At 45.1% G+C, this 27,985-nt stretch overlaps 2 protein-coding genes across 10 annotated transcripts; one reads left to right on the top strand and one right to left on the bottom strand.

Annotated features, from left to right (window-relative positions):
* Window positions 1-270: 270 nt before the first annotated feature.
* SLC10A1 (solute carrier family 10 member 1) lies at window positions 271-19,904 on the top strand. 2 transcript variants are annotated; one of them, XM_043556451.1, is made up of 5 exons: window positions 271-813; window positions 9,608-9,710; window positions 15,661-15,839; window positions 17,401-17,597; window positions 19,536-19,904. In XM_043556451.1, the coding sequence occupies exons 1-5, from the start codon at window positions 458-460 to the stop codon at window positions 19,640-19,642; spliced, it is 942 nt and encodes a 313-aa protein (XP_043412386.1). In that variant the 5' UTR covers window positions 271-457; the 3' UTR covers window positions 19,643-19,904. The 2 variants fall into 2 exon arrangements, with proteins under 2 accessions (XP_043412386.1, XP_043412385.1); XM_043556450.1 differs by having other exon boundaries at window positions 9,608-9,818.
* Window positions 19,905-22,744: 2,840 nt separating this feature from the next.
* On the bottom strand, window positions 22,745-27,697 carry SRSF5 (serine and arginine rich splicing factor 5). Of its 8 annotated transcripts, none has more exons than XM_043556459.1 (9): window positions 27,530-27,688; window positions 26,735-26,922; window positions 26,491-26,635; window positions 26,122-26,192; window positions 25,898-25,996; window positions 25,524-25,593; window positions 24,209-24,282; window positions 23,647-23,757; window positions 22,745-23,556 (listed from the first exon to the last, which is right to left on the bottom strand). In XM_043556459.1, the coding sequence occupies exons 3-9, from the start codon at window positions 26,614-26,616 to the stop codon at window positions 23,292-23,294; spliced, it is 816 nt and encodes a 271-aa protein (XP_043412394.1). In that variant the 5' UTR covers window positions 26,617-26,635; window positions 26,735-26,922; window positions 27,530-27,688; the 3' UTR covers window positions 22,745-23,291. The 8 variants fall into 8 exon arrangements, with proteins under 8 accessions (XP_043412394.1, XP_043412389.1, XP_043412387.1 ...); XM_043556454.1 differs by having other exon boundaries at window positions 22,745-23,559; window positions 27,530-27,687; XM_043556452.1 differs by lacking the exon at window positions 26,735-26,922 and having other exon boundaries at window positions 22,745-23,559; window positions 27,530-27,697.
* Window positions 27,698-27,985: the final 288 nt, after the last annotated feature.

The following is a 27,985-nucleotide window of genomic DNA, read 5'->3' as shown; positions in this document are numbered from 1 at the left end:
AGAATCGAGGCATCAGAGACTGAACAGAGAACAAGAAGGGCCTGGCCTGGATCAGTGCTGGCCGTGGACGGGTCCCCAGAGACGGAATGCTTGTGGCACATGCTTGGTGGGCAATAAAGGACAGAAATGGCCCTCTTGTCCCAGAGGCAGCCAAGTGTTGGGGGGGGGGGGGGTGTAAGTGACATCCAGGAAGGGTGCAGAGGTACAGAAGCTGGAAGAAGCAGGGAAGTCCAGGCAGATAAGGCTCTGGGTTCTCTCCCCTTTGGGGCCACAGCCAGAGGACAGAACACCCAGTTGCATAATCCTTCTATTTGCCCAGAGCCACATTTTGTCCTGAAGCTTGCTGCCCTGGGAGGTGACGGAAGAAGGCACCCAGCAAAGACGGGGCAGGGAAGGGAGTCGGCAGCGAACGAGGGGTGTGCCGGGTGCCCCTGGCCTTCCGCCGCCACACAGGAGAATGGAGCCCCACAATGTGACTGCCACGCTCAACTTCACCCTCCCACCCAACTTCGGCAAGCGCCCCACCGACAAGGCACTGAGCGTCATCCTGGTGTTCCTGCTCCTTATCATCATGCTCTCGCTGGGCTGCACCATGGAGTTCAGCAAGATCAAGGCTCACTTCTGGAAGCCTAAGGGGCTGGCCATCGCCCTGATAGCACAGTACGGCATCATGCCCCTCACCGCCTTTGCACTGGGCAAGGTCTTCCAGCTCAACAACATTGAGGCGCTGGCCATCCTTGTCTGCGGCTGCTCACCCGGGGGGACCCTGTCCAACATCTTCAGTCTGGCCATGAAGGGGGACATGAACCTCAGGTAGGACTGGAGGTGAGGAGGGAGCAGGCTGGGCATGGGAGCTGCATTGGAGATGTCAGAGTCTAGGGGGAAAGCTGGGCTAAAGCCAGGATGGGGCGTGAGCGGGGGCCAGGTGGATGCTAGGGCAGGGGGTGGTGGGCATTGTCGTCCAGAGTCTATGCAGGGCTGGAGGTAGGATCTGGGGTAGACCTTGGTTTAAACACCAAGTCAAAGGGGCCCACCTGGTCCAGGGGCCTCCTGAAGACTCCCTCACAAGTGGGCCACAAGGACTGTCTTGAAGGAGTAGTGATTTAAACCCGAGGGGCCTCTGGGAAACTCTGCCCACTTACCATGGTGGGCAAGTGGTCTGCCTTGAGACCAGAGGTCCGAAAGGGAGTGCAGATGGTCCAAGCCACCCTGGAACCACAAAGCACTTCCAATCCCTGCAGAATAGGCAAGACGTTCCAAAGATCCTTCCAACTATCCAGGCAGTGAGGGGTTCTTTTAACTTTCCCCGTGGGCCCATCGGGCACAGGAACGCATCTGTGCAAACACACAACCAGGCAGATCCTCGAGTTTCCCAACACTGGCACAGGCCATGCTGGGCCACATCTCAACCCAACTGGGAGGGAAAACACCAGCAGTGTCCTCTCACCCAAAGCCTCTGAGCAGAAGTCGGCAAAGGCTCATTTCCGCAGGGGCCGGCTGAACACCTGTCCTTCCAAACAGGTGGGACTCTGATCTAGAACACCTGCCAGAATGAGGCCATTTCGGTCCGGGGCTCCAGCCCCAGCAGCAGCCCACGCTGGCTGAGGGAAACTCATCAGCGAAAGCTCTTGCCTTTCTGTGAGGCTCAGTCCCCAGCCTGCCTCCTCTGACGTTCAGTCCTCAGTGGAGACCTTCTTCCATCCATGCCTGTGTTGGCCAGCACCCTACCAACTCCAGTAAGCAAACCAGACAACTAAGGAAACCCCGCCTGTGATGTAGAGCGAGACCACCGCTCTTTAAATGAAAAAAAAAAAACAAGAGTGAGCTGGTCCTTCCTGGGACCCACCACCCGAGCTCTGGCCTCTCCACCCACGAGACTCAGCCCTCACGGAGGTAGCTGATGGGAAGAGAGGCACAAAGAGGGGACTTGGCTCGTACAGTCTTCCCTGGGAACACGTTCAACTACCTGTGAGGAAATTCTTCCCTCCGTCTGATCCGAGTCCTTCCTGCTGCACAGCAAACCGTCAGTCTTCGGTCTGCCCTGTGGACGCGGCTCATTGCAGCCTCTGTGTCCTGAGAAATCCAGACTGTATCTTAATTCCAGTGCAGAACGGGTGCAGGAAGTCAGGGGTCAGGGAAGGGGTATTCTCAGGGCTCTGTGAACCTGCAGAAACGGCAGAGCAAGGAAGGACCATGTAAAGAACAAGGAGACATTTTTAAGTGTAAGTGACCAGATGTCCCAGCCTCATCAGCCAATGGGTGCCAGTGAGGTCTCTCCAGTTAGGCCTGCATTTCTGAGGTTCGAGACCCCCCTGGCCCAGCCTCAGTGACTCAGGAACGTGAGCCTTCATGCTCGCCTGCTCAGCCTCCCTGTCTGGGCCCGTGGGGACTCTCACTTCTACCAAGACTCCACAAAGACAATGTTGGGATGGCCACCTCCTGCCATATCGTCCCTGCAAACAGACAAACCTCCCATGCACATTAAACCATGCCTTAGAGCCCAATGGTGCAATATGTATCTCATCATCTACCTTCACGCGCTGCCAGACTTTAAATTCCAATTGGAGTTCATCTGGGACAACATGTTACATGTATCATACTGAAAGGATACTGATAATAAAAAACAGCCAGGCACTGCTCCAAGCACTTTCCGTGAAATCCTCATACAGCATCCCGTGAGGAGGTGCTGTAAATAGTCCCATTTTAAAGATGAGGAAATTGAGGGTTGCCTGGGTGGCTCAGTCAGTTGAGCATCTGACTTTGGCTCAGGTCGTGATCTCACGGTTCACAGGTTCAAGCCCCACGTTGGGCTCTGTGCTGACAGCTTGGAGCCTGGAGCCTGCTTCGGATTCTGTGTCTCCCTCTCTTTCTGCCTCTCCCCCGCTCATGCTCTCTCTCTCTCTCTCTCTCTCTCTCTCTCTCTCTCTCTCTCTCAAAAATGAATAAACATTAAATAATAATAATAATAAATAAAGATGAGGAAACTGAGCCTAAGAAAGGTTAATACATTTGTCCAAGGTCTGGGAGACTCCAGATCCTGCACCTTTACTCAAATGCCTTCATGGGGTGCCTGGGTGGCTCAGCCGGTTGAGCGTCCAACTCTTGATTTCCACTCAGGTCATGATCAGGTGGTGGGATCGAGCCCTGTGTGGGGCTCCGTGTTGAGCATGGAGCCTACTTGGGATTCTCTCTCTCTCTCTCTCTCTCTCTCTCTCTCTCTCTCTCTCTCTCATCTCTCTCCCTCTGTCCCTCCCCCTGCTCAGGCACTCTCTCTAAAATAAAATTTTTTTTATAAAAAAAGAATTTTTTTTAAATCCTTTCAGGGCCCGGCACGTGTATAGATGAGCCAAGTGGCTGATGGGCCCCCTAAGCAGGGCAGATGCCGCATGTCTGCTGTGGGTGTTCTATGGGAGCCACTGTGGCTGATTCAAGAGAAGGCATTTTTAAGTGAATCTCCATTTTTAAATGAAATCTCCAAATTTTTCAATATTGGCAACTCATTAAAAAATTTTAAAACACGGTGCAAGCCAAAAAAAAACGTGTGTTCAGGAGCCAGCTGTAGCTCAAAGGCTGCCAGTACAACACCTCTCTTTAAGTACAAAACGATAGGATTTGCCATTGAGAGTTGGGGTGGGGGCGGTTAAGACTCCCATTGCATTTTATAGACGAGGAGCCGAAGTCCAGAGACCTACCAGAGGTTTCCCAGAATTTGGGGGGGAAAGTGTACAGATGTCCAAAAGCAGGGCATGCGCAGTGCTCTGAGAACTTAAGCAGGAAGGAGGAGTAAGGAACTCCACGTGCCCCTTTCCCTCTGGCCCTCTGTCCCCCGAGGGACAACCAGGTCCATGATGTTCCTACGGAACAGGCTCCAGTCTCCGAAATGGAGCCTGGTCAAGTCACCTCCCCTCCCTGTCTCTCAGGGTAAACTGAGGATCGCGACAGTCATAGACACCAGCAAGGTAGGAGGTGCACCCGGCACCTGCACAGCAGTCCACCAGAGGTCTTGGGGCATGGTTTCCAAGGCACATCCCGAGGCACACCGCGTCCCAGAGCAAATTCCAGAACTCCTGACACACCAAGCCAAAGTAAGCATGACTCCTCTGCTCAAGGACATCAAAACAAGCACACTAGTTGTGTGTGGCTCTTCTCCTCAGAAGAGATCAATAGTAGCCCTGTAGCCCCTGTGCGCCCCTCCCCAATCCCGTGCCCCCTACCCACCTCGAGGGAGCACAGACCCTTTTATACTATTGCTACAGGCAGTACTTGTATATATCCATAGGCAAGATACATTGTTGTCCTTGTACGTTCTTAAAATTTGTATAAACAGTACCATACTGCCCTTATCATTTGCCAGCTTGCTTTTTTGAGATGTAGGCATATGAATAAAATAGCTACTTTGTGCCTCTGGACCGCAGTGTCCTTTGCTTGAATGTATCTGTTCTAGTGGCAGACGTTTCGGGGGATTTCTCGTTCTGCTGCTGTGAACAGTCTTGTACCCTATGCCCCTGCACTGCCACGTGAGAGTGTATATAATAAAAACAGCACTTCTAGGTCGTAGGGTTCACACATCCACAAATGAGTCTCCAGAGTAGTCATTCCGGGTCACACTTTCCCGAGCAGTGTAGATAGATCCTTCTTCCTCCTTGTCTTCACTGTACTCGGAGTTGTCAGGCTCTGATAGTTTTCGCCACCTGGTAAGAGTGAAATGGGTCACAGCAGTGTTAAATGTGATCTCAAGAGAGGCTTAGCACATTGTCATAGGTTTATTGACCATTTGGCGGAAGACTGGTTCACCATTGGTCTTCCAGAAAGAAGTCTTTGCCTATTTCTCTAATGAACTGTTGTGTTTTTCTCTTTGATTTGTAGTTATTTGTTGTTCTGACGCGTTGCAGTGGTCTACTCACAGTTTGGGGCTGGCCTTTATATTTTGATAATGATGTCTCATAACACAGAGTGCTTATTTTAATTTGGTTGAATTTACCAATATTTTTTCTTAGTTTGTGTTTGGTGGGGGGTCCTTTAGGAAATCATTTACTACACTCAAGGTCATGAAGATATTCCCCTACATTTTCTTTGACAAGTTTCAAAGTTATGCTTTTCACATGGAGATTTGCAATCAACCTAGCGCTTATTTTTACGTATGGTGTGATCTAATTTTATCTTTTCCATATGAATAGAGAAAATTCCCAGTACCACTGAGTGAATTTTTCTCCAGTAAGTTGTACTGCCATCTCTCACATAGATAACATTCACAAATGTGCATGGGTTTGTGTCTGGGATGTCTCCTCTATTGGTCTATGTGGCTCTTTGCACGAGCACCAAATTTTCTTAATTACAATGACTTTATAAGTCTCAATATTTGAAAGGCAAATCCCCACACCATGTTCTTCCTGAAAATTATGTTAGCTATTGTTGGCCCTTAACTCTTCACTTGAATTTGGGGATTAGTTCTCAAGTCTACAAAAATATTTCTGGACTGTTGATTAAATTCATAGATAAATTTAGAGGCCATCTTTATAATATTGGGTCTTCCCATCCATGAAAATGATAGAGCTTTTCTTTTTATTTGGACTTTATTTTATACCTTTCTATGGAGTTTTATAATTTCTTCTATAAAGATCTTGCATATCTCTTTTAGATTTATTTCTAAACATTTTATATTTCTTTTTCTTAATTTTATTTATTTATTTTGAGAAAGAGACAGAGAATGAGCAGGGGAGGGGCAGAGAAAGAGAGAGAGAGAATCCTGAGCAGCCTCTGCAGATCCCGACGTGGGGCTTGAACTCACCAACAGTGAGATCATGACCTGAGCTGAAGCCCAAGAGTCGGATGCCTAACTGACTGAGCCACCCACGCGCCTCCTTCATATTGTTAATGTTTTTAGAAACTCATGGACTCTCTTCCTTACTAGTTATGAATTCACTTGGATTTCCTCTGTTGACAGTCCAATCATTGGCATGTAATGAAAGTCTGGTTTCTTTTTTTCCCATCCCATACAGTTTCTATTTCTTGTTTTGCTGTGCTAGCAAAGACATATATAGGATGATTTACAATAACTGTGATAGTAATAGATATCATTTGCTTTATCTTTCTTCTTAGAGGAAACTTTTTTTTAATGCTTAGTTTTGAGAGACCAAGAGAGTGTGAGCAGGGCAAGTGCAGCGAGGAGAGGGGGACAGAGAATCCCAGGTTGATTCCACCCTGACGGCAAAGAGCCCTATGTGGGGCTGGAACCCATGAATCAGGAGACCATGACTTGAGCCAAGGTCAGATGCTTAACCAACCGAGTCACCCAGGCGCGCCGCCCTAAGAGGAAACTTTCTAATTTTTCACCATGAAGTTTACTGTTTGCTGTACTTTTTGATAGATACCCTTTTCAGGTTAAGGAATTCTATTCTGTTGCTAGTGTGCTAATTTTTGTAATGCATGAGCAATGAATTTTGTTGAATGACAATTTTCTGTATCTATCAAATGATACCATTTTTACTTTAATGTGATAATACAGTGATATAGGTCAGTGGATTTAGTCTAATGTTAACCCACTCTTGCATTGCTGGGACAAACCCATCTTATTTTTTGTATTATTTTATAAAAGCATTGCTAATCTGCTAATAATGTATTTATGACTTCTTCTTTGTTCACGAGAACGGCCCCTAACTTTCCTTCCTCATGATATCCTTTTGCAGCTTTGGTTCTAAAATTACACTATTCATATACAATAAATTGGGGCATACAATTTACAATACAAAAGGTTTCCCCCTTTTGTATTGTCTGTATAATAGTGAGACCATCTGTACTTTGAACGTCTGGCCGAGCTCTGCTATAAAACCATATACATCATGTGGGGTTTGGAGGGTAGGTTTTCACTTCCTTCATATCCTTCAGCAATACTAAGGTTTCAGCTTCATTTTGAATTGGTTTTTGTAGTTTATATTTCCCAGGAAATTGTCCATTCAATCTAAACTGAAAAATGAAAGTACAAAACTGGCCTCGGTTTCTTCTAGAACTCTCTAAAATCTTTAATGTGTCTGCAGTTATGTTCCCTTTTTCATTCCTAATACAATCAATGGTGCCTTCTCCCTTTTTCCTGGGTTAGCATGCCAGAGGAGTCTTTTCTTGGACTTGGCAGAGAAACTACTCTTGGTTTAATTGACCCTCTCATTGTATGTAATTTTTGTACATCATTTCTTTCCTCTATTTTCATGAGTTTCCTTTGTTTTTTTCTAAGTTTCTGGGTAAGATATTTAGCTCGTTTTTACTCTTCTGCTTTCCCTATATAAACATTTAAGGCTCTAAACATTTTCCTCTAAGAATTATTTTAGCTGCTCCCCAGATTTAATTATTTTTTATTGAGCTATAATTCATATACTGCGAAGTTCACTCTCTTAGAGTGTATCATCCAATAGTTTTCCGTATGCTCGCAAGGTTGTACGACTGTCACCACTATCTACTTCCAGAACATTTAATCATCCCCCAAAGAAACCAGTTAGCAGTCACTACACATTCCTCTCTCACCTGAGCCCCTGGCAACCACTAATCTATTTCATGTCTATCAATTTTATATAAGTGGAATCACACACTATGTGGTCTTTTATGTTTCTCCTTCTTCCACGTAGCACACTGTTGTCAAGGTTCACCCATGTGGTAACACGTAGCAGGTACTTAACACATTGCTTTTTGTGGCTGAATAATATTCAGTTGTATGGATACACCATGTTTTGCTTATCCGTTCTTCAGTTGACATTTTTACTGTTTTCCACTTCTTGGCTATTATGAATAATGCTTCTATGAACATTAGTATACAAGTCTTTGTGTCAACATACATAACAACCTATGTTTTGATTCTCTTGAGTATGTATCTAGTAGAATTGCTGGGTCGTTCTGTAACTGTCCCATCAACAACACAGGAAGATTCCTGCTTCTTCACATCCTCACCAAACTTATTATCCATCATTTTTATTGTAGCCATACTATTGGGTGTGGCGATCTCCTCATGTTTTGATTTATATTTCTCTAATGACTAATGATGTGGAGCATCTTTTCATGTGCTTATTTGCCATTGGTATATCTTCCTGGATAGTGTCCTTTGAAACACAAACATTTTTAATTCTGAAGAAGTTAAATATATCTATTTTTTTATTTGGTTGTTTGTGCTTTAGGTGTCATTTAAAAAAATTTTTTTTAAGTTTATTGAAAGGGACAGGGACAGCGCGAGTGTGATAGGGGCAGAGAGAGAGGGAGACCGAGAATCCCAAGCAGGCTCCGCACTGTCAGCACAGAGTCTGACGTGATCGAATTCATGAAACCGTGAGATCATGACCCGAGCCAAAATCAAGAGTCGGACACTTACGACTGAGCCAGCCATGTGCCCCTCATTTCTACGAATTATTGTGTAATCCAAGGTCAGCTCCCATGTGTTTTAAAACATGTGTGGCATCATTATGCTTTTCCAAATATTTTTTCCGTTATGATTTTATATTTGACTGTGAGATAATTAGATCTTTTCTTTTCCAACAGTTCTTTTATTATGGATATCTCGGTTTCAACTCTCCTTTATAAGCATAAGACCTCAGTTCTGGTCCCTCCCTTGGGCAATAAAACCTAAGCCTCCAGATTCCCAGACAAACACCCCCCCCTCCCTCCCCACTCCATGCGGTGCAGCTCCAGCCTGACTTCACCCACCAACTCCTTTGCATTCTGTCTCTGGTACCTGGAAACTTCCCTAACTTTCCTACAAGCTCAAATATGTGTTCATAGGTGTTTTAGATGTTCACAGAGGAAGGATTTTCCCATTATTAAGTTCTCAGCATTTTTTGAGGGTCTCTCCTCACCTCTGATGTCTTTTTTTTTTTTTAAGTTTTATTTAAGTAATCTCTACACCCCACATGGGGCTCCAATTCATGACCCCAAGATCTAGAGTCATATGCTTTTCTGACCGAGGCAGCCACGTGCCTTGCTCTGACATCTTATTCCTAATGATGATACCTCTACCTGTTGCTGTTCTTGATGGCTACATTCTGGCCCCGTTGACCTAGGCCATGCTTGATGTTCAGTTAAGTTATAGTTCACCTCTGTGGAAACAACAAATTAGTGCAGATAGTTAGGGCTGTGGGAGGGGACACACACACTTAGTGGGGATTTCCTGGGCTCTTGCCAAGCCCTCATGACTAACATGCCTGCAAGAATGGAAACCAGAGTCGTATATTGTCACACGAATATCCGCAAATCCAACAATGTTCCCTAGCAGCTTCATTCTTTTGGGTGGCCTTTCTGGAAGGCCTCTCCCTGTACAGGGTCCTGTGACCAACATGTACTGGATTCCAAATAGAAATGGTAATAGTACAATTAGGATACAAATTAGAGCTGAGAAGATGTATTATGACTCAAGCTTTGGAACTCACACTCTATCATAAATAAAGATAAAGCAGAAAGTAACAAACATGAGACTATCAACCTGTAGCCTGTATCTCTTAAGCCTACTGGGAAAAGGAAAGGAATTAATGTATGTCAAGTGCTTAGCACGGTGCCTGGCACGTAGCAGGCACTCAACAAATAGTCTATATTAACGGGTGCTGTCTCTGTACTCTCCCCTGCTTCTCCCACCCAGTATCGTGATGACCACCTGCTCCACCTTCTGTGCCCTGGGCATGATGCCCCTCCTCCTGTATGTCTACTCCAGGGGGATCTATTCCGGGGATCTGAAGGACAAGGTACCTTATGGAGGCATTGTGATATCACTAATCCTGGTTCTCATTCCCTGTGCCACTGGGATCTTCCTCAATGCCAAACGGCCACAATATGTACCCTATGTCAAGAAGGTAAGAACCCGGGGCCCTGTGCAGGGAACAAGAGCACCACCATCATCTCAATGTATGGCTTGAACAGAGTCATTTGGGCTTTTTCCGTGTCCGTTTCCTTCCTCGTTGGAGAATGCAAAGGGTCTAGTATTGGTACACTTACCTCGTGGGCTGGTAATGTACATAAGAATCCTTTGGAAAAGTTAGGAGGAAAATTGTCTTTGTAACACATTTCATAACACAATTATCAGCCATCATTATTTTAATAACCAAAAGGCTTGTATGATGCACCGCCCAGATGCTAAGTTTTATGCTACACACTCTGAGGCTTCATTGTCATCAAGGAGTCGGGTACTAGCAGAAAGTGGAGGAACACACGAGGAAGATCACATACAGCACACGGGCAGGTGGGTGTGGTTGGATGTAAGAAGGTGGGGTGAGGAGCAGGGAGTCTAGAAAGGCTTCCTGGAGAGGACAGGCTTGGAAAGGGTAGGATGTGGGTCAGCCTGGGGAGAAGTCTGGATAGAGGACACTCGGGGGGAACGAGGGCAAACTTGGCTGACTTTACGAGAAGCCACAGAAGAGCCCAGGGCAACAGGTGGCGTATGTGCTCCTAGCATTTCAGGTGTGGGGTGGGAGGGAGAGGGGTAGGGCCCCAGAGGGCTGGGGGTGGAGGGGCACTGTGGTCACACTCAGGACATCATGCCACTGCCTTGCCCTCGGAAGAATTACAGACTCTTGGAGTGTTGCCTTGGTCCCTCTACCAACTTTGTGACCCTGGAGCTCAGTCCCAGTCAGTCTCCCCTCCAGCTCACTGCTCACCCCCCAGAGCCCCAGCTCATCCTGGTACTCCTGACACTCCGAGAGCCTGCTTTTGTCTCTGCCCTGGGTCGATGCCTTGGGCCAACCTACAGGGCATGCTGCCTGGAAGCCCAAGGCTTGGCGGCAGTTTGGGGCTTGGAACAAAGAAGCTGCAAGTCAGGTTCTCAGGACTTTTCGGTTTTCACACTACCACCGTCCAGGGTAGTTCCGCCCTTGTCCTGGCACAGTCCCCATACAGTGGCCACAGCGCCCCTTCCCACCCTGTTGGAAGACCCAGAAAGGTCATTCCTCCTTTCCGAGTTCGAACACCCCACCTCAGCTCTGGATGGCATCATCCATTCCTCCTACTCTCGCTTCTCAGAGATGTCCTTTCATCGATTATGGCCCCCAACCTCCAAAGCCTCCCCCAACGTCATTCTCATTTCTTAAGTCTCCACAGGTTTTTTCACAATTGGTGTTGACACAGGTTCACTGCTCTCCAATCTTAAAAAGACAAAACAATCCCTACAGGGCTTCAACACTTCCCTTTCCTTCCCTACCTACACTTCAGGAAACATCCCTCCAGCACACACCTTTCCCCCACCACTCCTGCCAGGGCTGCTCTCACAGGTAGCAGGCTCTCAAGTTAGTCTCAGCTACTTGAATCCCTCTTCTCTCCTCCTTGGTCTCCCATCCATTCAGCGTCTCGATGACAACCTGTTCTTTCTTCACCAAATCCAACAGACATTTCTCATCCATCCTTAACGTTTTAGCAACTTTTGGCATGGTTGACCACCGCTTCCCTCTCAGAAGCCTCCTCCCTCAGCTGGGCGCTCCTGCTTTTCCTCTCATCTTTCTGGCACGTCTCTTTGTACTCCCTGATGAGTTCCTCTGGTAAAAGTTACTTCTCTGCCTTCGCCCAAGCCTTCTTTTCTTGCCAAATTTCCCAAAGCCCAGGGTCTCTCCACCATAGATCTGGTCCTTCTCAATGACCATCTACAAGCTGATGACTTCCAGAATACCATCTTCAGCCCTCAACCTTTTCCAACTGCAGGATCCACCCATCCATCTATCCGTCCATCATTTAAGCAGTCTTCACACCTAGCAGAGTGCAACATGGGGCTTGAACTCACAACACCGAGTTGGAGACCTGAGATCAAGAGTTGCATGCTTAACCAACTGAGCCACCTACCCACGTGCCCCCAGGATCCATTTAACTGCCAAATCTTTCTACCTGAATGTCTCATGCATTTAAAACTCAGTATGTCTTTTTTGTTTCAAGTTCTTTAAATTCCACTTAGTTAACATATAGTGTGATATTAGCTTCAGGAGTAGAATTTAGTGATCCATCAGTTCCATATAATACCCTGTGCTCATCACAAGTGCCCTCCCTAATATGCATCACCTACTTAGCCCATACCCTGCCCACCTCCCCTCCAGCAACCCTCATCTTGTTCTCTATAGTTATGGTTTGCCTCTCTCTTTTCCCCTTATGTTCATCTGTTTTGTTTCTTAAATTCCACATGAGTGGAATCATGTCTTTTTTTTTTCTGACTTATTTTCTAATCACATTACACTGTAGTTCCATCCACACCATTGTAAATGGCAAGATTTCATTCTTTTTTATGGCTGAGTAGTATTCCATGTGTGTGTGTATCACAATTTCTTTACCCATTCATCAGTTGATGGACATTTGAGCTCTTTCCATAATTTGGCTATTATTTATCTTTATTTTTAAAAATTTGTAATTTATAATTTGGCTATTGTTGATAGTGCTGCTATAAACATCAGGTGCATGTGCCCCTTCAAATCAGTTTTGTATCCTTTGGGTAAATACCTAGTAGTGCAATTGGTGGGTCCCAGGGTAGCTCTATTTTGAGCTTTTTGAGGAACCTCTGTACTGTTTTCCAGAGTGGCTGCACCAGTTTGCATTCCTGCCAACAGTGTAAGAGGGTTCCCTTTCTCCACATCTTTGCCAACATCCGTTGTTTCCTGAGTTAATTTTAGCCATTCTGACAGGTGTAAGGTGATATCTTATTGTAGTTTTGATTTGTATTTCCCTGATGAGTGATGAACATCTTTTCATGTGTCTGTTGGCCATCTGTATATCTTCTTTGGAAAAATGTCTATTTGTGTCTTCTGCCCATTTCTTCACTGGATTATTTGGTTTTTGGGTGTGGAGTTTGAGAAGTTCTTTATAGATTTTGGATACTAACCCTTTATCAGTTATGTCATTTTGCAAATCTCTTCTTTTAGTTTTGTTGTTTCCTTCACTGTGCAAAAAAGGTTTTTAGCTTGTAGAAGTCATAACAAATGAAAGGTGGTTCAAGATGGTGGCACAGAAAATTCTTGCAGTCACTTCCCACAGGCACACCAAACACACGCTTATATATGGTCAGTATGTCTTAAAGCCATCTCCTCCCCGTTATTATCTCAAAGAATGGCATTCCATGTGCCCAGCTGCCTAAGCCACAAAACCATTTGGTCTTTTTCAATGTCCTCTCCATTCCCTGTCACATTCACCTGAAGAGGTGATTGGCTATTCTGCTGTCACTCACTTGGATCCATCTATTCCTCGACCTGTGACAACACTACCGTCACTTGGGCCACTATCCTCTCTCACAACTGAAATGGCCTTCGAACCTGGCTCCTCGATCAGGTTCAACCTGAGGATGGAGACGGAAAGAACAAACTCTGTCACGTCTCTCCACTGCTTAAAACACCTCCCTGGTTCCATACTCTCTGCAGGATAAACTTTCAATCCCCTTATGTAGCCTCCCCGGCTCTTCTTGATTTGCTAAAGCCAACCCCCCCCCCCCCCCCAAGTGTTAGCTCTTTTCTCTTTGCACATGTCCTTCCCTCTGCCTGGACCACTCCCCACATTAGCAGGGGAAGAAAAACCCAGAAATGTTTGTGTCTATCACTTAATTTCATTCAAGATAGTTTGTGGAGGTACAGGAATACTAAAAAGAAAAAAAAAATGTAAAAATGTGAAGTGACCTCTGATAATCATTTAATCCAACTCTGTTCTTCCTCATCTTATAGGTGAAGAAGCCAAGGACCATAGTTAGTCACAACTAATATAAGAATATTATCTCCTTCTTAACTCAGAATTTAAAAATATTTTTAATATTTATTTTTGAGAGAGGGAGATGGACAGAGGAACAGAGCATGAGCGGGGAGGGGCAGAGAGGGAGACACAGAATCCGGAGTAGGCTCCAGGCTCCAAGCTGTCAGCACAGAGCCTGATGAGGGGCTCAAACCACAAACTGCGAGATCCATGATCTGAGCCGAGTCAGACCGTTAACCAACCGAGCCACCCAGGCGCCCCCTAGAGACTTTCAAATCAAAACCACCCAATTTCTAACTGGCTCTGGCAAAAGGTATCTGCTCGTAAACACATTACCCAGTGGGAGGTCACACGTAGATAATGCCAAGATACAATTTCTTGGATGCTCTATTTGGAACGGCAATTCAAGTAATACTTTAACTTACCTAGGCAAGGGCTTATTCGAGTCCGTGTGGTTAGGTCGATGAACCTCAGCATGACCTGGTCGACAAGCCACTTTTACCACAAGCCATCCACCTCCCTTAAATAAGGAAGTCACTCGCTGTTCGAGTGACTCAGCCAGTCCACCTAGGCTTTTCCCGTACCTGCTGCTACTGGTGAACTGCCTCACCCGTCTCACGGCGTCTGCCAACCTGTGGCTTACGCTGCTGCCAGGGTGCTGGGTCTTTTAACACTTGCCTCTGCTCCGGCTTCCCTCGCTGTAGTTCCGCAGACTCCCTCAACGAGAGGATCTGATTTGTTCGGTCATTTCAGCAAGCTGTGGAGGCCACCTTTGTGGGAAGCGCGAGCCAGGTCATCTCCTGGGTCACCGGCAAGCGGATTTGATTGGCTGCCCACGAAATGGACATTCAGCACATGGCTTCAGTGAAGTCCGGTGGTACAAAAAACACAGTGACCTATGAAGAAGCAACTACCTACGGCCTCCGGTCTCAGCGGCAGGTTGGGGACAAACGGCAAGACTGAAGTTTTTCAACTCTGTACCTCTCTCTACAGAAGGGGCACACCAATAGGGAGGGATTAGCTCAGACAAGATGCTCTCCAAAGCCTTCAATCTTGACAATATATAGACCTCAGATGGGAAATGCCTCAGTTCTCCCTCACACCCTTCCTTGGTACTCACGTGGCCTCAACAGTTCCCAATCTAAGCACTTTCCAACGTGGGACAGGACAACCAGGAAAAACCCTTCCTGGCAGTGAGAGACAAAGCCACTTTAGTGAATACACAGACTCTTCATCAGCAAGGTTTCTGAAGAAAGATCTTGATCGAAAGGGAGCAACGTGGGGTGTCTGGGTGGCTCAGTCGGTTAAGCCTCTGACTCTGGCAGGTTATGATCTCACGGTTCGGGAGTTTGAGCCCCCCATCGTTGTCAGCAAGGAGCCTGCTTTGGATTCTCTCCCCCCCTTGCTCTGTGCCTTCCCCATGCACATGCTCACTCAAAATAAACTTAAAAAGGGGGGGGACAAATGTGCAAAGAAAATCTCCTATGAAATGGAGCCTGGAAGTCTTGAAGGGAAAGCTCTCATACACTACCACTGGCCTAATGGAAAGCTTACTTTACATACCCCAGCACGAGGAAGGATTTCTCCTTCCCAGCAATAGCCCAGCCAAGGAGAACTGCATGAAGCAGACCCTCCCGGCTTCTTTTCCTCTCTAAAAGCAAGTCCCTGTCCCGTGTACTCAGGACTTGCCTATGGTTCGCCATGGCTTGCTTGTCCCAAACTGAACTTCCTCTATTTCCAAATAAATTCATTTTGCTGGTAAACATCTGGCTCTTTTCTAAGTCAACAGTAACAAGAATGTTAATTATTAGGTCTCTGTCCTCCAAGAAGCTTCCTAGCTACTGATTAGGAATTCCAAATAGATGGGAGATAAAAGGTTTTTTTGCACTCCCTTGGTTTCCACCTCTGATACCCACCACCCACGCTCCGTCACTCTGCTCCTCCCCATCCCCCACCACCCTAATTGCCTTTTCTTCCTGTTTTCATTTACAGGGAGGGACCATCATCATGCTTTTGTTAAGTGTGGCCATCATAGCGCTCTCGGTCATCAATGTGGGCAAGAGTATCATGTTTGTCATGACACCACACTTGCTGGCCACCTCCTCCCTGATGCCTTTCATCGGCTTCCTGCTGGGCTACATCCTCTCTGCTCTCTTCCGCCTCAATGGACGGTAAGTATTGTTTTAGACCTCTGTGTTCCATCGGCCTCATTCTTGTCCTGGTCTCTCAGGAAAAGGAGACCCAAAACCTAGGAGAGGCATTTTCCTGGCAGTATGTGCAAATGCACACACTGAACCAGGAACCCTAGACTCGGAGACATATTGGAAATAAGGTATCAAATGGCTTAGGAACAAGAGCATCTAATACCCCAAAGAGCTCATGACAAAGTGCTCCCTCCAGAGCCTAGGCTCCACCTCCTGCTGAAACCTGGTAGGTAACAACACTGGAGCAGTCCCATGCCATCGTGGTAAGTGTTAATATTCCTCCTTCCCCACTCTTCCGCCCTTTCTGCCTAGGCTTCAGTCTTGACAAGGACACCACTGGGTGACAGCTCTGCTAAGTGGCCCTAAGAGCTTTAGTGGTTGCGGACCTCTGCTGAGTCTAATCCAATTTCAAACTCAGGCGCTACTTGCAGGGACAGTCGGCCTGACAATCTGGTGTGGGATAGAGACCCTGTCTAGAGTAGCACATTTCAGGAACTTTGCCTCTTGTCAGCCCTAGACAAATGTTGCTGGAGTCTGAACACTAGTAGCACTCTAGTACCCCCTCCCCCCCAAAAAAACACTGCCTTAAAAATAAAACTTATAAAGTTACCCATTTTAAAAAAACACACTAATAAAAAAATTACTGTAGAACATACGTAGCATGTGGTTATACAGTTGAGTCAAAAGGCTGTCAATGACTTACTGTACATTGTTTTAAGAGTGACAGGTAATAAATGGCCACACAATCAAGGGCCATCACGGTAGTCTCCCCCTAATAAATGTGTTTTCAGAATTTCTGTTAAGACACTGACCACAACTCCATGAATTAAATATGTATTCATTAGATGTAAACACCCCATCCCCCCTCCCCTTTTTAATGTTTGTTTTAAGAGAGCAAGAGGGACAGGTGGGGCCGGAGAGAGAATCCCAAGCAGGCTCCTCGCTGTGAGCAGAGCCCATGCGGGGCTTGATCCCACGAACCGAGAGTTCATGACGTGAGCCAAAATCAAGAGTCAGATGCTTAACAGACTGAGCCACCCAGGTGCCTGTTCTTTAGTCCATAAAACGAGAGCAAAACCATGAATATGTTCCAAAGATATCGGGGCTGTACCAAGTTTGGTTTTTAATCATAAAGTGTTTTGGACTCAGAGATACCCAAACCAGAAACTAGGGAACTGGACAAGGGGCCCAAGCATTTCAGATCTTCTGTATGTTCACACTGCAACTGCCCTGTGTGTAAACCCAACATACAAGCCAATGAAGGATAGTGGCTCATATCTTCCCTTCATCCCTCATCAGCCAGCCATTCTCCCAATTTTAATCTGGTAGTCCTGCAGAAGCAAATGGTGAAACCCCCAAGCTGCTCAAAAATTCTCACGAAAACTCCTGGCCACAAAACTACTAGTCACCGCTGACTTCCACGTTCATTCAATGGGTCTTGGGTGATTTGGGAGGGAGAAGGGCCAGTGTCACACCCTCCTGTCCCTTCTGAGGGCATATAGGGTTGCTTTGTTTGAACCTAACACAGGTGCAGGCGCACTGTCAGCATGGAAACTGGATGCCAAAACGTTCAACTTTGTTCTACCATTCTCAATGTGACGTTCCCCCCTCAAGTCATTGGGCCACTTTTCTTCTTCCCTCTCCTCTACATGATTTTCCAGCTTGGAGAAGGGGTTCTTCTCATCTCCATCTTTCGTTGCTATGAGAAAATCAAGCCTTCCAAAGGTGAGTACTGAATCCTTCTCCTTTGAGTTCTCCCATATCCGACCTGATCCTTTCCAGCAAGTGAGTCTGGCAGGGACCTTTGCAAAGGGCTTCAACTCCTATCAAGTCACTAGGAACCAGGTAGCACCAAGAAGTACAAAGGGACTTCAAAGAGCCAAGGCTCTTCTTATAACTCCACTCCATCTCTGCCTTCTAGCTAGGAGAATCAACTGTGGACAGACTTTGCACTTATGGGAGTAAGGCAAAGGGGAGGCCACGGAAGACTCAGGATGAAGAAATGGTCTTGGATATTAAATAGCTATGAGGTGTTAGTTGTGTGAAATGCCCCTATTCACAATCTGGAAAATGCAGTGTTTCCTAGGACTAGGTTCTCCGGTCCTAGAACCAGATCAGACCACAGTACCACTGGTACTCCTTTATGAAGAAAAACATATTGAAGCAATGCAATCGAATTAGCCAAAATCCAAAAAAAGACTCCCAACTCTGGTTACACAGTAAATAAAACTTAAATATAAGCTTATTACATACCTATCACAATAGTTTGATACTTTAAAACCTGATCACTATTGAATTACTTTCTAAACAGCACCTCCTCTAAGATGCTCAGAGCATTTTGCATTCTCTTTAAACTATAATAAACCTCCAGGAAACCCACTAAGTCCCTTCCTTTAAGTGGATCATTAATGTCTTTTTTTTTCAAGTCAGGACACTTTATTTGGAATGACATTTTCAGTATTTTATAATTCTAAGCGTATTATATTCATATTATAAAGTATATTCTTAACCACTCAAATCCTTCATTTCCCATGAACTTGAGGACTCCTTCAAGATGTTTTCTACACCCTGGGGATGGACTTAGACCATAGGAGACAACTTCCCCTGGTGATTATCTTCTGGTAGTAAAAGCAAACAAACAATTAGCATATAACTGTATCAAGCAGCCAAAAAGAAACCAGTAAGTAGCTGAGCATACTTCAGAACTTTGCGTTTGTTCAAAACTACAGTGTTGTGGAAAAGAACCTCCTCTAATGCTCACCTGAAAGTGACTCAAATCTGTTGCCCGTGAAGCCTGAAATCTCCACCCTCTTGCAAAAGCAGTGAGAAGTGGAATTTTCTAAACCAACCAACCACGTTCCCAAGTTTGCAGGGCTACAACACACTTAAGACCCTCTTCAGAGCCAGTGCACTGTAAGGGCTGATGCGGCTGTGCTGAGGGGGGAGATGCACAACTTTTCATGCTTCTGAGCCCTGTATCTTCTACAAAAATGGGGACAAGATAGGTGAATCCTGACTCCTATGACCACGACTCCTCACCACCTCCATACAGGCAGAAAAAGGGCTAGGCCAAATACAATGAGGGGGCCATGGAAACTCCACACTTAGAAGACCTCTTAAAGCTATCTCCTCCCTGCGCTTCTTTGCAGAACGCAAATCCGTTCTGCTGAACGTAAACTCTTCCACTGCACTATCTGTACCAAGAAGTTGGAGAGGAAGTGATTTAAGAGTCAATAATTTATTAGACTGATTGGTAGTATTACCATTAGGAATGTTCAAGGGAAAGCAAAATTAAGTCATGGGAGGGAGCACCTGGGTGGCTCAGTCAGTTAAGTGTCCGATTCCTGATTTTGGCTCAGGTCATGATCTATAGATTTGTGAGTTTAAGGCCCCCATCAGGCTGCGTGTGGATAGTGCAAAGCCTGCTTGGAATGCTCTCTCTGCCCTTCCCCTGCTCATGCTCTCAAAATAAACAAAACTTAAAAAAAAAAAAAAATTAACGTAATGGAAGGATGCACGGTAAAAGAGATGGGGGTGGGGGGGAACCACACAAAAACATATAGAATACAACTTAACCCCTAGGATGTGCTGTCTTCCACTGAATAAGCTTTTTTATTAACAGTTACTCTCCTTCCCCACCCTTGACCCTCTTCAACTTTCCAGATAAAACAAAAATGACCTACACAGCTGCTCCAACTGAAGACACGATTCCAGGAGCTCTAGGAAATGGCACCCACAAAGGGGAGGAATGCTCCCCTTGCACAGCCTAGCTCCCCCAGGGGACTGGATTCTGGTCAGAGAATATTTCAGAAAGCCAGTGTGATAGAGTAAAAAGATGAAAGCAACACCAGAAATGAGAGTCTTTCTCCAGCACTGCCAGCAGAAACTAGCAGAAACTATCAGAACTGACAAACCTCGCCTGGTGGGAGGGCACAGAGGGAGTCTACCTGAAGAGCCTCGCCTAGCCCCAGCTTAAAAGTTGATACCTGTTTAAAAAATAAAGACTTGTGGGGTGCCTGGGTGGCTCAGTCAGTTAAGTATCCAACTCTTAATGCTAGCTCAGGTCATGATCTCATGGTTTGGGAGTTCAAGTCTGGCATTAGGCACCATGCTGTCAGTACAGAGCCCGCGTGGGATTCTCTCTGTGACACCCCCTCTCAAAAAAATAAAAAAGCTAAAAAATAAATAAAAGAATTCTTCAATGACAGTCCTATGAAGGCAAAAACCAAAACTGCCTTTTGCCCCTGCATCTCCCAAGTGTTCCATAGGCATATGAAAGGCACTCAATTTCTCAACTAGGCAACAAATAGGAACTTTTACCTAAAATCAAATACCCAAATCCTGTTCCAACTTTTGTGACAGAAGAGGGAAATAAATGCTCAGTGCTCCCAGATTTAAACTTCAGAAGTCCTTTCTAACCTTAAAATTTCTCATTCCTTCCCTTTTGAAATCCTATTTGGGGATGGATTAAAGCTCCTAAAAACACCAACGTGATACTACATGTACAAAAAACAGACATAGAATGCAAATGCAATTAAACAAGACTGGCTCAAAATCTCAGTCGTAATGAAATGAATGGACATTTCTGGAGAATACCATCGAAAGTAGAGGGGGAAAGCCAGGAAACAAGAAAACACAACCAACAGAATTGCCCACTAATCTAAAAGTCTAGCCCATCAATTCATGAGCTATCAGTGGTTTTCCTATTATATCCCCTCAAAACTCAGAGAGCTGCAAGCTACTGCAAAAGGGGTCGTTTCTCCATTTAAATAAGATTTCTAAAATTTCAAATTTCCTATGAAATGCTTTACATAACACTGATATACAATCGTTAGATTCATGAACATCTCATCCTTGCAAATAGCAGACGGTGCCTAATTAAGATTTTCATGCCATTCAGTATGATTAAGTTCAACTGACTGTAAACCCAAGTTAATTTTAAGGCAGCATCTGGCCAATGTCCAAGACCACCAGTACTCCCAATACCACAGTAAGTTTAAGAATCACCAGTTTGGGTCACTAACATGCTCTTAATCTGTGAAAAGGTCTATCCACCTACCACTTTTACATATTCTCTTAAACTTAACTGTTCAAATGATTTTGTCTACCACCCAGCCGACATCACCTGCTAGGAAACTTGGTTAAGCAGAATAGTTTTTTCACGAAAGGAAGGCTGGACTTGGGACCTACTACCCTCAAATTGTCCTTTTAAAGGACTAGATTTTGAGGACTAGATAAAAGGAACATATAAAGAAAAAAGTTAACACATGTCCCACAAACTCTGGCCCTAAATTTGCTTAGAATAATACACTCCTCTATTTCTCAGGTCTTGGATCTGGGAATTCAGGTTCATTTGCTGGTTCAAATTAACTCCCAGTCACCTCCCATTTGCTCAAAGGGCCTTATATTTTATTGCTTCACCGTGTAACAAATGTCTGTTAATATTAAAATGGTAAGCCATGGCTATCATTTACTGAAAAACTATCAGAATAGAGTCAACTGGTAAAATATCAAGAAGTATCTACACCATACTACCCAGTTACATCTATCATACCTAAGAACAAAAAAATTGTCTCTTTCCATTTGACATTAACTTCTGGCGGACTTGCAGCCTTCCGAAGCAACCCAATAAAAGAACCTGGGGCGCCTGGCTGGCTCAGCTGGTGGAACACACGACTTGACCTTGTTCAGAGTTCAAGCCCCATGTTGGGTGCAAAGATTACTTACAAAATCTTTAAAAAAAAAAAAAGAAAAAAAAAATCTAGGTTCCACTGATTTCCACATGCCTCCACCTCAGTAAACAAACAAGCATACTAAACTCTCCCTAAAATCCATCTCATTCATGGTAGAAGGTTCGGCTTCCCATTTTCTGGCCTCAATTTCTAATCTGGGCTATGAGAAGCAAATGTATACCAAAAACCTTTCAAACCTATCCCCCCAAATGGGGTCCCACTACCCAATGCCCACACTTCTGGAAAGCCAATTGGTACTTCCAACTGTTTCCCTCAAAAAACCCCTGCAAGGCTAAGGCACATTTGTCTACACTAAGAAAACGTGGTGCTTGGGTTCTGGGGAACTGGACTCCAATGCCCATACTAGTTCACCACTTACTTGCTCTTCTTTGGCCCCAATTTCGCTCCTAGAAGATGCGTTCTTGTATGTAGGAAGTAACTGAGATTCAAGAACACACAGGGAAGACAACTGTCAGAGTATCTGGCTACTACGTGTCACTCACTGTTACCATTTATCCAACTCAGCACTCCTGCATGGGACCAAGAGAATCTAAGTAGTCTCTAGAGAGTCCTAGAAGAGACTATTAACAGCGCTCATCATCTACACATATAGGCTCCCAGAACAAAAACGGGTGTAGAACCTTCAGCAGTCTTCTCTAGTAAACTGTTTTCTCCTTAACATACGGTCACACCCACATCACAGCATTGAAAGCAAGAAACACGAAACCTCTTAAAGCACTCTTGTACAAAGAGTTAAAATAAGCTGTGATCACCTCTGACCTTCAAAATTACATACAACACATAAAAACAAATTTTTATAATTTCCTTCCCAAATTATCGTTCTCTTGGCTACGGAAGCCTAAACTACCTGATGTCGATACAATACAGTAATAAAGAAAAAGAGCATGGAAGGTCACACACAAGAAACCAAAACAACAGTTACCATTATTCTGAACAGTTCACGGTCTTCCCTGCCCCAGTTTTGACTAGCCCTGAAATGGCAAGATTTAAATTTTCAAAAAATTTAAAAAACCCACCACACCAAACTCCAGGATTCTCTATAAAGGCACTTTAAATGTGCTGAATGTAGATGGGGAGGGAGGAGTAAACCGCATTCGTCCTTCAGACAGACAGACAAAAGCAGTTTTATAATCTTTTATTATCAATAACAAACAGCTGCTTTAACGTGTCGTCAGGCAGCTGTTAAAGGGTGGGTGGGAGGACACCCTTGACCCTAACAAGGAAAACTCAAGCCTTTATGTACAAGCAAATTTAGAGCTCTTTTAAGTGTCCAAAGCTATTAATTAGTTTAATTGAGGCATTAAACTAATTCTGAATTAACATATTTGAATAACCAAGAACTAAAATGTTCAAATCTTTTCTAGTACAAAAAAATTAAATTTGCTTTAGTTATAAAAGAGCTCTCTCAATATACACAAACTATACACTTCAGACATTCACAAAAATGTGAGCAGAAGGCTTATCAAAAGACATTTAATACAATTAGTTTTCAACAACCCCTTGGTGGTCCACATCTACAAAGATATCCAGCCCAACCCCCCTCCAAATCCCACCCCCAACCCCCCCACAGAAAAGCACATACTTACCAGAATTTTTAGCAAGTATGGTTTGGGAATTTTTGTGTGTGTGTTTTTAAAAAAGGCCCCCAGGGCAAGTTATTTACAGTTTAATTGCCACTGTCAACTGATCTGGACCTTGACCGGGATCGGGACCTGGACCTCTGGCGATCCACAGATGCTGGAGACTTAGATCTACTTGAAGAACCACGTTTCTGGCTCTTTTCAGGCACAGGAGACCTACTAACAGAACGGGACTTGCTCCGGCTCCGGCTCCGGCTCCTGGACCGGCTGTAAGACTTGCGACTCCGGGAACGAGATCGGCTACGAGACCTAGAGGAACTCCTGGTTCGGGAACGAGACCTGCTTCGTGACCTACTAGGAAGGGAGGAAAAATATAACATAAGAGGCAGTCCCTACAAACCTATTAACTAAAACTTTGTCTTAAAAATGTTAAAGAGATACCTGTGCCTTTTGCTGCCTTCGATTAATTTGATTTTTCTCCCATTTATTTCCTTTCCAGAAAGTTTTTCAATAGCATTCTTTAAATCACCATAAGAGGCAAACTCTACCACCCTACAATTAAAAAAAAAAAAAAAAAAAGCCCTTTATAAAGGTACATACATGTTATAGCCTAGTCTCACACTACACACAGCAAACTAAAATACCTTCTCCATGCACCTTTTGTTAATACTACATTGTCTTAGATCTTAATGGAGAACAGCATTGCAACAAGGTTTCTCAACCTTTCCAAACAACTGAAATTTTTAATTCTCGGTTGTGGAAGGCTTTCCTATGCACCATCAGATGTTTAGCAGCATCCCTGGCCTCTACCCAGATGCCAGTGGTGACCTCAACCAGTTACAACCACCAAAACTGTTGTCCAGTGCTCCCTACTGAGCAAACTCCTCCTGGATTGAGAACCACTGCACTACAGCATGTCCAAATTTTATGTTCTCTAAAAAAATCCCCAGTAAAATTTTCAGTATGTTTTAAAAGGCGGTTATGATCTCCAATACACACTCACCCTTCATTTAATTTAGGTCGATGTGCATCCGCAAAGGTTACTTCCCCAGCTTGTCTCATGAAATCTTTGAGATCCTTAACACAAGACAATCGTGTCAAGCAAAGAAAAGGCGATGTGACACACAAACAACCACATGGTATAAAAAACAAGACTACTGGAAGAGAAGATGTTAGATAAAGTACAAACATGGCATTTACCACACTTGTATTCTATCAGAATTGAAAAATTATCTAGGTCAGGGCACGAAATAAGCAAAAAAGCATATTGCTTTTAAGCAAAATGCTAGAGGAAATTCAGATCTTAACATTAAAGTAGTATTAGTCTATACTGAGCTCAATACATAAGAAAAAAAGCAAAACAAAAAACAAAACAAAAAGAAACAAAAAGAAACAGTACATATTTTAAAAGTAAAGACTAAAGTAGAAATTTTATATTAAAAAAAACAAAACAGAACATTTACAAGACACCAGTTATTTTGTGCCCCATATGTCATTAAAAAAGTTTACTTTACCTTTATTATTATTTCCCTAGGCTAGTCAAGCAGCAAACCGTTAATCGGTCGGAGAAACCTTCATGACATATGCCCGACTGGCTCTTCGCCACCCACTTGAAGGACACTACCCAATCGATGGAAGCCTTTAATCGCACAGCCCTCCCTATTAGCAGACTACAGGCGGATGCAGACATGTTCTACTCTTGTGCAGTTACCAAGGAACACTTTACTGCGATCAGGATTCCAACGACCACCTAATTTCGTATCTTTCAACTCTTTTCGACCAGGACCTCTTATTCGGAAGCGTTACAGGAAGACCGCTCTCAACTTAAGGATCAGATCACGTTATCAACGCTCTGGGATCGCTGCAACCTGGCACTTCAAGTTAAGTGCACCGATTACGTCTAGACCGGCAAACACAGATCTAGAGGTGGCCAATTGATCACTGTAGGAGCTGACTGGCAAAGTCAACCAGGCCCAACCAAGAGTGACCAAGACAACGATTAGGATAACCCACAGGCACTCCTCGTCATAAGGCCAACGACACAGATAGGCTGGCAAATAAAGGGTTTAATATTTGGTTAAAATTGATTTTAATAAACAAGAAAATATATCCTCAAAACATTAAACATTTGATCACTAATTATTAAAGTTTGAAATATCCCCCAGTTACATTTAATTAAAATTTAAAAATTACAATTAAATCCATTTTAAAATTAATTAAAGATAAAATTACTTTTAATAAAACATAATAAAACATTAACTGCCCATTAATTTTTAAAAAGCCACATTAAAATAGCTCAAAACTGTATTTCAACAAACCTGCCAGCTGACTCTTGAAGATAAATTTTCAACTATAAGCCGATTTTCTGTTCTTACAGGTGGAGCATTTCTGAGGAAGAAAATGAGTACTCACAATGGAAGAAATGCAGCAGTGTGTACCTACTGTGTTCGACTGTGGACAAGTTCAAGCAACGAGACGGAACAAGTCATTCAAAGGACTCCCATCAAGTTTCTACATTATTTTACAGGACTTACTACACGCACTAATCAGGAACAGTGGATTAACATATGAAAAGGAGAAACGATTACTCAGTTAAGCACCAGAATCACTTATTGCTAATGGTTCTTAAACATTAAAAGCTCCTCCTGCGGTAAAGATTGTTCAAAGCAGCCATCCACCATCTATCACATACCGTCTATCATTTCGAGGTCTGCGACTACTAAAACGGTCAGAATAGCGTCCTCTACCTCTTCCACCTCGAGATCGAGCCCTAGCATGTTCAATAGTAACCCTACAGGAAGGGGGGAAAAAAGACTGTTATCTCCACACAAGCCACAAGAGATAGACTTTGAAAAATATCCCAGCCGATCTTGTCCATCTTACGGTGCTAACTGGTTACAAAACTAACATTCTCACCTTTCACTGCAGAGTTCTTTTCCATCAAGTTCATATACAGCATCATCTGCATCCCTGGGATCCTCAAATTCCTAAAATGTAAACATGGGGGGAAAAAAAACAAACAAACCGACCCCCTGCTTAATGTGGCTCTAAGATATATTCTACAACATAGTAAGAGCACTGCAAACGTGTGATAGAATGACTATCTTAAAGACAGTGATCAGGAGTGGTTTCCCTCCAGCCAACAGCGAGGTTATCCCTCAAGAAAATTCACTGCTCTAAGAACATACAAAGTTTTCCAAAGATACCCTACCTGAACTCAGTAAAATCAAAACACACTGCTCATCAAAATCTTTAGCGACTTAACAGTAGTTCTAAAACACTTACCACAAAACCAAAGCCTCTTTTCAGATCAATATCTCTTATTCGTCCATACCCCTTGAAGAATCTTTCCACGTCCTTCTCCCTGGCCGCGGGATTTAGCCTCCCGATGAATACTCGACAGCCACTCATGATATCCGGCTAGTATTTCCTGTTAGAAAATGATTCGATTGAAACAATACCAGTGAATGTCAGAAGAATGCCTAGTTAAGGGGCCAAAAACATAAACGGCATAAAATAAAATGTTTACCCGGTGATGTTATAAACAAGATTGCCAAGAGTGCCTCTTATTAGGCCAGGTCCCTTGCAGACAAAATTAAAACTCGGCTCCCAACACGATCCTTCCCTGGGCCCAGACCGCAGCAACCGCAACGCCCACTGCCGCCTCTGGAACTGCGCAGCCGCACTCTCTCCCTGGCTCTTCTGGCCCCCTCCCATCTGCCGCAGTTAGGAAAGGCCGAGAAGTGCGGGCGGAGCCGACCCCGCCCTCCGCAAGGCCAGCCCAATGGTGATGGGCCGCGCGCGCGTCGCCGCCTCCCAGGAGCGTCACAGCGGGTGGAAGCCGGAATCTCGCGACGCCACCGCCGCGCCTGCGCAAACGGCGGCGGGCGGACGCCGGCAGCCACAAAATGGCGGCGGCGGAGACAGCGGTGGGGGAGAGCCGCGCGTGCCAAACGCCCTCCTCCCACCCCCTCCCACGACTCCATGGTTCCGGAGTCATCGTGCCCTCCCGCAGAAAACCCTAGCCACACCCCCGAGCAAAGGTCTCCGCCCAAACTCGGGGGGTTCGGGTAAGTGAAGAGGTAAGGAGGCAGGGAGGAACATAGACCCCTGTGTAAAAATGACCATAACCACGACCGCCCTTCCACCTTCAGTTCCCCTCAAACAGTACCCAAAGGGAGACGTGCCCCAGCGCCCACCTCGAATAAACTGCGCTCATTGGACGCCGTCCTCCGCAAAGAGAGCAGCCCTGGCCACTCACGATCTGAGCGGCCATGAAGAAGCCTCGATCCGAGAAGCCTTTCCCTCAAAGTGAGTCACTCACCTACCGGACAGGATCTTTGGCAGCTGAGAGACCAGAGAGGTCCGTAGTCTGCGACGGAGCCGTCTGCCTCCCCGCAAACCAGGACTAAACTCGTCTACGTCTTTCCAAAACTGACGCACTTAGCTGCTCCTGCGTTCCACAAAATGGAGGGCGCGCCCCTGCGTCACTTCCGGCACCGCCCCGGGGACCTCCCCACTGAATCCAGGGATGACGTTTCCGCGGAGCCGGAAGTTTACGTGCAGTAGGGACCGCTGTACGGTGACCGCGCCGGCAACCCGCATCAGCGATGGGCGGGGCCGAGGGGCGGGAATTGGCGTGGGTGTGGTCGTCAGGTGCCAGAAGCTGCACGGGGCACGGATGAAGGTGTTTGCTCCTTGAGTGGGGTTCGTCAGTGTCTCTCCAGCATTGTCATTGCTAGAGCAAATGGCACTTCTTTTTTAGCTGAAAAAAAATTTT

Source organism: Prionailurus bengalensis, chromosome B3, assembly GCF_016509475.1.
Source record: "Prionailurus bengalensis isolate Pbe53 chromosome B3, Fcat_Pben_1.1_paternal_pri, whole genome shotgun sequence".
NCBI classification, from domain to species: Eukaryota; Metazoa; Chordata; class Mammalia; order Carnivora; family Felidae; genus Prionailurus; species Prionailurus bengalensis.
Note: the sequence above shows the minus strand (reverse complement) of the source record. Positions and strands in the feature narration are given on the sequence as shown.

Bases quoted from the DNA above. Each gene is read 5' to 3' on its own strand.
- SLC10A1 (XM_043556450.1), top strand. From the start codon at position 458: ATGGAGCCCCACAATGTGACTGCCACGCTCAACTTCACCCTCCCACCC. The intron at 814-9,607 runs GTAGGACTGGAG...TCTCCCACCCAG, and splicing joins AAGGGGGACATGAACCTCAG to TATCGTGATGACCACCTGCT. The intron at 9,819-15,660 runs GTAAGAACCCGG...TTTCATTTACAG, and splicing joins ATGTACCCTATGTCAAGAAG to GGAGGGACCATCATCATGCT.
- SRSF5 (XM_043556452.1), bottom strand. From the start codon at position 26,616: ATGAGTGGCTGTCGAGTATTCATCGGGAGGCTAAATCCCGCGGCCAGG. The intron at 24,283-25,523 runs GTTTGTTGAAAT...TCTTGTGTTAAG, and splicing joins CTTCAAGAGTCAGCTGGCAG to GATCTCAAAGATTTCATGAG. The intron at 23,758-24,208 runs GTGAGTGTGTAT...TTTTAATTGTAG, and splicing joins CGACCTAAATTAAATGAAGG to GGTGGTAGAGTTTGCCTCTT.